The 10,886-nt window shown below is 44.0% G+C and overlaps 1 protein-coding gene across 1 annotated transcript; it reads right to left on the reverse strand.

Moving 5' to 3' along the window:
* Nucleotides 1–1,196: 1,196 nt before the first annotated feature.
* Nucleotides 1,197–9,344, reverse strand: ggt1a (gamma-glutamyltransferase 1a). The gene is made up of 12 exons (XM_036527851.1): nucleotides 9,169–9,344; nucleotides 7,696–7,826; nucleotides 7,428–7,517; nucleotides 6,133–6,325; nucleotides 5,556–5,716; nucleotides 5,085–5,234; nucleotides 3,327–3,463; nucleotides 2,503–2,690; nucleotides 2,203–2,330; nucleotides 1,876–1,988; nucleotides 1,591–1,704; nucleotides 1,197–1,343 (listed from the first exon to the last, which is right to left on the reverse strand). Exons 1-12 carry the CDS (start codon nucleotides 9,342–9,344, stop codon nucleotides 1,197–1,199), a joined length of 1,728 nt encoding a protein of 575 aa, XP_036383744.1.
* Nucleotides 9,345–10,886: the final 1,542 nt, after the last annotated feature.

Raw genomic sequence — 10,886 nt, forward strand, 5'->3', positions numbered from 1 at the left:
GTACCTCTCTAACCCACAGCTCAGCCCAAGTCTGTAGATGTCCGGTGATTTTTTTTTTTTTTCATTGAGAGGAGGTAAAAGGGAATTCCAGTGACAGAACTTGATCACAATTATGGGGTTTAAAAAAAATAATCAGAAACACCTTTTCTTCTTCTTGGATGGGAAAAAAAAACCTGTGAATGATATCCTTAGAAAAGCAGGTAAGTAGACCCTGAGATGGAAGTTATGGAGTCTTGTGTTAACCAGCCATGCTACCGCACGTGGTCAAACGCAGAGACAAGATACTCTTAACTGGACCCGACAGACTCAACAACAGTTAGTGTGCTCAGTTCTGTTTTCTCTATTGTGGATGAAACAAGACACTGACAGTCAACCTAACAGAGGTATTTAAAGTCAACAGCGGACTGACCCTGAATATCGCCCCTTAGCTTAAACCTCTATGAATGAACAGCTCTCTATGGCAAAGAAAAACGCAGCATAGCATCAACTGCATATTATTAATGTTGTCTAATGTTACACTGTCTGTTTACCTTGGATTACTAAAAACGGGGCAAATATATAACACAAAGTCATTTCCCGGTAATCACTTAGAATGGCAATGCTGTTGTGCTGTTTTAGTCTATTGATGTGGAAGCAACACAGCTACATTTTTCATTCCCAGCTTGAGATCTGATGATTGGTGGATATATCCAGTGGGGAAACATAGTTGCCAAGGAACACAATAAAGACGATCCACAATTCCATAGCATGCAGACAGGGATTATTGTTTCTCATAGTGGTTTATGATGATGATGATGATGATGATGATGATGATGATTTCTCTCATGATGTACAGCTAGGATTCAAATCTCACTTCGTTTTCAAAACACAAAATTTTAATAAATAATATTGATTTTTAAAAAAAGTCATGCTTAAAAAATACTGAGAGGGGAAAAAAATAGAGGTATTGAAATGGAAGGAGTTAATTTTCCCTGGTGAAGTTAAAAACGGAGTAAGAGAACGGCTGGCTCTCCCCGAGGAGGCTGCAGTTGTGATCTCCCTCAAAGGCACCTGGAACATCACACATAAAACAGAGGGTGGTTCCGACTCCGGCTCCGGCTCTGGTTCCGGTTCTGCTTGCTTGTGACGATGCCTCCGCAGGCCAGACAGCACAAGGTGCGGGGGAGTAGCAACGGATGACGCTGATCTGTCGGGGATCAGTACCCTGCTGGATAGCCGCCCTTCCTGGGGTCCGATTCGGCACAGATCTGGTCCCCCTGCCGCACCACGGCCTGCACTACTGCCCCCGGGGTTCTCAGCAGTTCCGTCACGTGGTTCTTCTGTGCCAGGCCATCCAGCACGCTCTGCCAGACACACGCACACACACACACACACAAACACACACATGCACATACATGCAACATATACAAAAATACACAAACACACAAAAAAATAAAAAGGATTGTGACTGTTTCTTTGCTTGTGAAACACCATTACCCATCCATTGTTTGTGTCATCTAGGCTGAATCTGGGCCTCTTGTACCCCCGTGCTCTTCACAGACCCTGCTGCCCGCTATACTACTCTCTGGAAGTAATAATTCGCTTGCCCACCTGCTCAAAGTCCTCCTCCACCACGGTCATGTTGGGATTGAGCTGGTTGTGTACCCTGGGTTCTGTCACCGCTTTTTTCAGGTCATAGTGGAAGAACAGCGAGTTGAGAATGACCTGCAGGAGGAAATACAATCCGTTTCACCAGGAGCGTCACCGCGCTTTCTCCAATACACCGGGCCAAGCACCACAAGGCACGGCACGGCAGGAAGGAGAAGGAGAGCCCTATTGGCTGATGGATGGAATGGGTACGGTGCATCGGCATTGCGTAAGCGTGTAAAAGCTCACCAGGGCCGTCGCAGTGGTGATCTTTGTGCCCCCAGAGGCGCCCACCACCATTTTCACTTTGTTATATTTGTCAAAGATGATCGTTGGGCACATGGAGGAGAGTGGCCTTTTACCTGGAAAAGAAAAGATGCCATCTTTTTTTTTTTTTTTTACTGCAAGGTTTTACGTTGTGACAGAAATTCTCACATGAGTTCCATCCCAGTGCACACTTCCGACAGACGTGGACACATTTTGGGGGGATAAAAATGATCCTTCTGTTTTTTAAATGCCTTCTGATACACACTTGGGTATGACGGCATTTTGGGGCTCAGGGTCAGGCTGGCCTACCTGGCTGGATGAAGTTGTTTGGTGAAGGAGGTATCCCGAATCCGTTGGTGATGTAGGGAGAGCTGAAGTCGTCCATCTCATCATTGAATATGATGCCAGTTGACCGAGACATAACTTTGGAACCGAAACTGGGAAGCAATGAAAAAAGAAGAGGAAAAAAAAAAAAAAAAACACATCATATTGTTTTTTTCCCCTCTCTACATTCTTATCCATAAGCACCAATAGGTGGCTGTGTTTCTCCACTGTGACGAATTATTAAACAAGACACTCCCATTGGTTGTATAGATTTTAATTCCATACTATAGGTTGATGGTGCTGGTGGCAGCCACTGCGCTGCCATCCTCCGCTATGACGGACAGGTGAGCTGTTCCGTGGTTGTCCGGGACGAAGTATTCCGGCTCGTAGTAGCTGTCGGGGTGGGTGGTGTCGTCTGTGATTTTACTCCGTATTCCGTCAGCAAAGTAGTCTGAGGTCATGTTTTGAATGAGCTGTGAAGGGGGAGGAGGAGGAACAGCAAAGCAGGAAATGTTACTTTGTTATTTATTTTAACAGAAAAGCATTGTTATGTTGTTATGACTCAGTGTTGAATCAGACAGTGTTGACAGACAATGACATGACCTACTAAACCTTCATTGATTTGTTTCAGGTTATGAAATTTTTCAAAAATTTTCAAAATTATTTCAAAATCCTAATATTTACAATGGCAGGAAATTTGTAAAGTTTTCAGGTTAGTCATACCCAAGGGACACAGGTAAAGGACAAATAAGCATGAACCAATGGTAAATGTTTTATAGGCATAGGATTTTTGAATATTACTGATATTACTACGATATTTCTTTGGAGCAGAGGTTGACATGAACAAAAGAACCACTAAGGAAATTCATAAAGCCTGATTTTCTTACGGATAAGGGTGATTAGATGGGAGGTGCCATGATTAAACAAAATATTACAGACACTGAAACATTGCTCCAACACTTGGTCCTTGACTCTTAACCCTTGACCCTTGACCCCCCACCCCACTGGGCCTCCAAGAGCAGCTAAATAGGAAGTGAAGGTCAGCCCTACAGGAAGTGAACCCCTCTGAGTGTCTTGGACTAGAAAAGGGGTATTGACGGTGGGCTCACGTCTGTGATGTTGAGATAGCGAGGGTCCCCCAGTCGGCTCCTCTTGGCGTAGGCAAAGCGAAAGGCCTCCACAATTCGGTGATAGGTGAGGGTCTTCTTCTCCGCGGTGGAGACGCTCGTACCTGTGAAGTTGTAGCCTGGAAATAAAAGCGCCACGCATCACGCAAATTAGCCGCCATGTACCTCCTGTCACTTTTCAGCCAGGCTTATCACAAGCTTAGGCCCACCATATCACCTCATACAGAGACATCAATACAGATCCAGAGAGTGAAGGCGTTCTTTGGACGCAGTGTCTTCCAGAGGAGAATTTTAGGATGTAAAAAGGACGAATGAGAGTTTTGACTAATGCCTGGTGAGATAAGAGACTCAAAAAGTCATAACGAACATCAAATGAGAGACGAACAGAGCGAGGTTTTGAAAAGCGCCCTCTTTTTACTCATTTATGGTCAATTAGAGGCAAATCAGGCCACTCGGGCTTCAGTTAATGATCTTCACCACAAGCAGCCTGTCTGTAAATGGCAAATTAGCTGGATTAGTGTTTGTGCGAGAGACAAGGCGGCATGCAGAGGGTGGGCAGTGGTGCAGGCAGCGTAAGAGGAGGGTGCGCTAATCCTGTCGGTGCTGACTGCTTCATCCTCAGAGCACCGACGAGGCGGCCGCTTGAAAGAACAGCTCAGCAGCACCGCTAACGCTGCTAAACCAGTCAACATACAGTGCCAGTCAAAAAGTTTGGACACGCCTACTCATAGAAGAGTTTTTCTTTATTGCTACTATTTTCCAAATTTTAGAATAATAGTAAAGACACCACAGCTATGAAATAACACAAATGGAATTATGCGGTGCCCAAAAAAAGTGTTAAACAAACTCTTATATTTTAGACTCTTCAAAGTAGCCATTTTTTTTTAACAAAGGGCTTTGGGAAATAAATTCATACATAGGCATCAACTTCACTATTTATATCTGTCTAAGAAACAACCAATTATAAGTCTTTAGATCTAAAATGTCTTTGAATGCATGTGTCCCATTATCTTAATCAGGTGTGTCCAAAATTTTGACTAGTACTGCATATGTTACTTTCAGACAAGTACTGTACTGTTCCCCTGTGTCACAAATTTATCAGCGAAATGCCAGTGCAGATGGACTAAAATGTATCTACAGGAAAATAAGCGCATCAGAAGCACCCCTCCTCCCACCCCCCAGGTGTCAGTAGATAATGTAGCAAGCAATCGAAATTGCACTCTAAAACCCTGAAGTCACTTATCATAGCTGTAATTGCAAAAATACCCTTTGTGTCATTGAATGTATTAATCACAGGGCAATTTTGACCTTGTTGCCACTGTACCAACTGGTCTGTCTGTTCTGACTGAGAACAGATTGTAATCTTCTGACCTCTAATATTGTCCCATCTCCTTACTGGAAGAATGTGCAAGTAATAAACCATTCCCCCACCCCGAAACCGTAAAACCCCTCCTCCCATCCTTTTGTTGACCAACCTCTACACACAAGGTAGCTGATTACATTATTCTAATTTAGCACATTATCTTATCCAGAGCAACTTACATTTATTTCATCCATTTATACAGCTGGTTTTTTACTGAGGCAATTATGGGTTAAGTAAGGGTACAGCAGCAGTGCCCCAGAGCAACCTTTTCGGGTTTCGGGAGCTCAACTCCTTACCACTATGCCATACTGCCACCCAACACTGCTACATGTCAGACTGTACATTACAGATGCACAACAGCGGGAGAGGCTCCTTACCGTCAACTATGTTGAGTATGAGTGCGAGGACGGGTCCGCTGGAGGGGGCGTCTGGGATGTACACGGTGTACTCTCCCACCTTTAGTTTGAGTGGGTTCTCATTCAGCAGAGGCTCATAGCCCAGCAGGTCCTCCTGCGTTATAATACCACCTGGAATGCAGAGTCACGTGACCACAGACTACAACGGTCCCCTTTCATCTGCTGCATGCCAATACACCAGCTGGAGCTGATTGCACTTTGGATATGCCCATTATTACCTTTATCGTTATTATTATTATTACAAGCTACATTTGCCGTGGCAGCAGCAGAATAATCGGCAATAAGTTGTAGAGATGTTAGATTTTAAGATGTGGTAGATTGTGGTAGATTTTCTCCAATTGCGTAAACTCCTGGAAACCCGTTACTGTTTACTGTGTGACACGTAATCATTTCGGTGACATGAGACAATAATGAAGCAAAAGAGACAATGACCTGCAGCCTGGATGTCCTCCACGATTGTCTTTGCCAAGGTCCCATTGTAAAACACGTCTGGACCCTCCTCTGCTATCCTTTCGTAGGTGTCAGCTAGTTTGGGAAATTTAATAATATCATTTTCCTTCAGGATGTTTTTGTGTGTGTCACAAAACACTTCACTGAAATAAGAAAAAAAAACAAGAACAGAGAAAATGTCATAAGAATCGCCGTGCCCCAGTCTCTGTGTGTGCCTGGGGAGTTAATGGAACCAACTCTGATTCTGATTCTGCCGGAGACACTTTATTACTGTCTGTCAGAACGTACACTTCATGACAAAGGGGTTGGGAATGGCTCACGAAGAAGTGTCTCCTGCGCTTGTCAGGAGCACGATTTTAGCCTTAGAGTGAAAATGCATGTGCCAAGACTGCTGCATCCCACAAACGACATCTCTTGGATTCAACAGCGTTAAATTCTGAGAAAGGCAAGGTGGTGGTGACGGCAGAAGTTTTTCGCAAAACCGTGACTGAATGCAGTGCCCCTCCCCCCAACCCCACCCCGCGGGGACAGGTGACAGGCCGCAGAGTGCTACTTTTACCATAAAGCCACGTCACTCATGATGGACTCCTTGTTCTTGGTGATGGCATTGGCCAGCGCCTTGCCTATAGGGAAGCCTTGGCGGGCCAGCACAATGCTGGGCTCGAACAGCTCTGACCAGGGCAGCCTACCATGGCGCTTGTGTGCCATCTCGTAGCCACGGATCTCCCCGGGGATGGCGATGGACAACCCACCTGCCGAACAAAGACATCTTCATCAGTGTTCTCTCCATGCCCTTATAATTTTATTTTTACATTTTATCTATTTATACAGATGGATATTTACTGAGGCAATTGTGGGGCGCAACTTGCAACAGCAGTGCCCCGGTGGGGAATCGAACTAGCAACCTTTTGGTTACGAGCCCTGTTTCTTACCACTATGCTACACTGCTGCCACAACTCAATAGCTCATATTTATTACCATCAGTAGATGTGAGTTTCCATATGATCAAACAAGAAGGTTGTAAGTGATGTTGGCATAGTGGTACTTATATTTTGCTTGAAGTCTAACAAAGGGATCACACCTGGTCACAAGCTGAGGTTGCTGACCCTCTATTTGGACGTCATAAACAAGGAAAAGGAAGGGGGAAGTGGGCCTGAGGGGGATGCCATGAACAGCTGACATGGACAGGAAGTGGTTAGTGGAATCTTTATAATCATGGATGGGACTGATTACTGTCGATTTTGTTAATTGTTTAGGGATTGCCAAAAAGGTAGAGCATGAGCAACAGCTTGGGTGGTTCACTGGGGACTGGAACCGGGGAAAATGTTTGGCTGTATATTCAGTACAAAGCACTTTAAAATTAGCCTTGTCAAGTCATTGACTCTGTATATGTCCGACCAAACACTTTCCATGGGGTTCTTACTGACTTCCCCCAGAAAACCAGAAAGTTCCAGTTTCAAGTTCCAGTTGAAGGTATTTGTTAAATGACAACTGAAAGGTAAACTACTGGTTGTGAAGGCGGACTCTGTGTCGGCCAATCATATGCAATGTTGACATATGACTGCCCATAACTGTTCAGTCACTGCTTGTTTGGAATCAGGCCCAGACAAGAATTTCAAAAGTGCCTTTCTGAGGACATTCTGGCAGGGTTAAGGGGTGGGACAGGTTTTCATTGTTTTTCCATCGGCATCTTTTTAACAAGGTAAATTCAAGTCTTCAAAACCAAAGACTACCCTGTGGTCACCTAATTCCACCCTGGTAACCTTCATGAAAAGAGATAGTGCTGCATTATCACAACGCTTAGCAGTATTTTGCGAACGACTATGGCACATTGCATATTTTAAATGGTGTTACCTTTCCGGGATAGCTGGGTGTTATTGCCAAACATGTCCTCCGTTGCTTTCATGGGTGCAGTCTCCCTCGCGTCGATGGTTTCTACCTTTCCTGAGAGAAAACAAACAAACACACACACACACACACACACACACACACACACACACACACACACACACACACACACACACACAAAAAAACAGAACTTGAAATTGGCGTTTGGTCCTTTTTCAAATGATCGAGCGGAAGGGAGCTGAGTTGGAGAGATCCCCCCTGTGGTGGTACGCACCTGTGGAGGCGTCGTAGATGGTGAAGAAGAGCCCCCCTCCAATGCCCATGCTGTGAGCGTTCAGGAGCCCCACACACAGCAGGGCGGCGATAGAGGCATCCACCGCTGAGCCGTTCCTCTTTAGGATGTCCCTGGAGTCAGAAATGCACATGCACATGCACACGCGCGCGCACACACACACACACACACACACACGCAGGTGCTGCACTGGGGGTGAGGCAGAACTTTGAGCTCCACAGAAAAATGAACAAATTCAGGGTTTGCAGTACATTGCATTACATTATTGGCATTTAGCAGACGCTCTTCTCCAGAGCAACTTACACAGGTTACAGTTTTTGTTGTGTTATCCATTTATACAGCTGGATATTTACTGAGGCAATTGTGGGTTAAGTACCTAGCCCCAGGGTGCAACAGCAGTGCCCTAAAGGGGTATTGAACCCACAACCTCTTGGTTACAAGCCCTGCTCCTAACTACTATGCTATACTGCTGAATCAGACAGGTCATATGCATCGTCTCGCCCTCTAAATACTAGGAATTACTCTGCACCCTCCATCATTACCAACCCCCTAATTCCAGGAAGCTCTTTTGACAGCTATATTCAACTCGCAGAACACCAGAGCACTTTTAAACAGATCGTCAATGTTTAACAGTGAATTTTCTTGTCTAAACACGTGTATTGGGGTTTTACCATTCTTAATTAGGATTTTATTTCTGGCCAGTAAAACATTTATGTAAATTAGTATTGTAGTAGACATGTATTAGTAGTAGACATGCATTTAGTTTCATAGGTTTAAATTATTTGAACACTTATTTCAACTGGAAAAAGTAAGTTACATGGGTAGGATGACCATAATTACAGAAAAATACAGCATGCAGTGTTTGTAAAGGTGGCAATTGCTTGGTTTATCCAAATTATTAAGCATAACAAAATCTATATTTTGTGATTCTGTGTATCATGATAACTTTTCTTGAAGTTCTGTAGTCAGTTTTTTTTTTTTGAAAATGCAGTTACATAAACTCAAATATTTCCCCCCTCAAAGCATTAGAATTTTTAGCGGAGGCTTGAATGCCTTTTGGGAATTGTAGAGAAGTCAGAACTTTTTTCTCTCAAGGAAAATATATTCAGCTTACGGGACTCAAAAATAATTAAAATTCGGTTGATTTCATTTTGAATTTCAATAAGAGTTTAGCCTGTGGCACAATTTTCAGATATAAGCCAAATTTACCTGAAGGAAGAGAGAGACCGAAGGCCCACAGCTTGCATGATAGCATCATCTCTGACGATATGAAACTACCCTTAGCAAACCCCTTTTCTTCTTTGAAGTTTTAGATCTCTGGCAAACGGCATGTATGCTAGCATTTAAGTGTTCCTGAATGTGTTTGTCTCTGTGTAATGGTGTCAGGATGTGCGTGGGTGCGTGTGTGGGTGTGTGTGTGTTCGGGTCCTTGGGCTGAATTCTGGGCTCTTTTACCTCCCAATTTCGGAGCACTTTCCAGCATCTGCCGCCACCGCAGCCTTGGAGTAGAAGTGGTCTGATGAAGGCGAAGGGGTCCTCTTGTTTCCCACCCCGAAAAAGACGCCCACGAAGATACACACCGCAGCCACCAGCAGAACCACCAGACCAGCGACGATCGACTTCTTGACCATTTTCCTGTCGAACGCAGCCGATACACCTCCGAGTTAGTTCTCTCAGCTCTTCAGCCCAAGGTACTGCTCAGGCAGATTTCAGACAACGCATGTAAACACACAGTCGGGCCTAAGTACCGCTATGCACACAATGAAATGTCTGAGACTGCATGGTGAAACCTTTCGTTTCTTTAACGCATCAAATACATTATAAAGTGGAGCACTCTATATAACAGCCAACTTTGTCCTTCTCCTGGCAGTTATTTGCTGGCTCTTTTCCTGGAAATTCAGAACACAAGCCCCTCGAGTTGGCTGGAATGTAGGTACCTCTCTTCTTCTGTCAAATGTGAATGTAGAGGTGCTTCTGTGATATTTCAGCAAGCATGAAAAAACCAACATGTAACACAGACCAATCGAGGGCTTCACAAACATCCTGGCTACCAATCATATGGCAAAATGCACTGTTCCACACCGGGCTGTGGGTTCCATGACACCCCCAGAGGCTTAAGGCTGGATGACTGCAGACAGCTTACACAATTACACACGGGACACTGAGGTAACAGTTAAGAAAATTAAGAACTCCCACAAATGATGAGCCAGACCCATGCTGGATGCTGGTTGGGAGAAGGAACGAAAACATATGGAATGCTGAGGAAATTACAGACTGTGAGCTGATGCTTGGCTTCACCTTCTTCAATGACAAGGAATTTCGTTCAATTCACAGGATGTGAATCCAACGCATTGGGGAATTCTCACTGCGTACCAATTAGCAGGTATTACTGGTGGGGATAGTTTGGACATTACATAGGATGGAAGTCATGTTCTGTGGTCTGCTTGGGTCTCAGCATACTATTTTTAAGAGTAACATCCTTTTTTTCGATTTTCCTGTTACTTGAAAGTTGAGAAAATAAATGTTACAACTGCTCCTCCAGGGATTCGCCTTATCCGTGGTCAAAATAACTGAGTACATCAAAGCTATAAGTTACAAATGCTTAAAATAGTACTGCTTTATCGCATCTGGTTCATATCGTCCCACATCATCAAAAGGGATTAATTGGGCAGAAGGTGCAGATAATGTCAGTTGTAGATATTTTTTTTTCAAATTTATATGCTGTGCAAGATCTTTTTATCAGTAAAATAACACTTAATGGAGTGTAGATAGCATAATAGGGTAATTATGTTTTGTCCCACACTTAATCACTCAGTTAAAGTGACTTCAAATGGGTAAAACTCAACCATGCAATTAGGTAAATGTTCTTAGAAAGGTGAATGTGAAAATCAACTGCCTTGGTTTCCCTTCCTGGCAATAAACAACCATGCTTCCACAATACCAGTCTGTGGCCAGACCTTGACCACATTCTAAGGCTCCTTTCATACAGTTGAGCTCATTTCTTTTGAATACTTATGCTAACATGTTCCACTCAGTATTAAAGAGCTTTAATAGTCATGGGTTCCCTCTATGATACCACAGTGATATCACACAGTTATCTGTGGCTCAAGGCTGTGAGTTGGTAACACTGCAGCTGCCCCCCTCAAAAAGATCAGACGTTTGGCTTGTGTTGA

The sequence above is a fragment of the Megalops cyprinoides genome, chromosome 4 (genome assembly GCF_013368585.1).
Source record: "Megalops cyprinoides isolate fMegCyp1 chromosome 4, fMegCyp1.pri, whole genome shotgun sequence".
Taxonomy (NCBI): Eukaryota; Metazoa; Chordata; class Actinopteri; order Elopiformes; family Megalopidae; genus Megalops; species Megalops cyprinoides.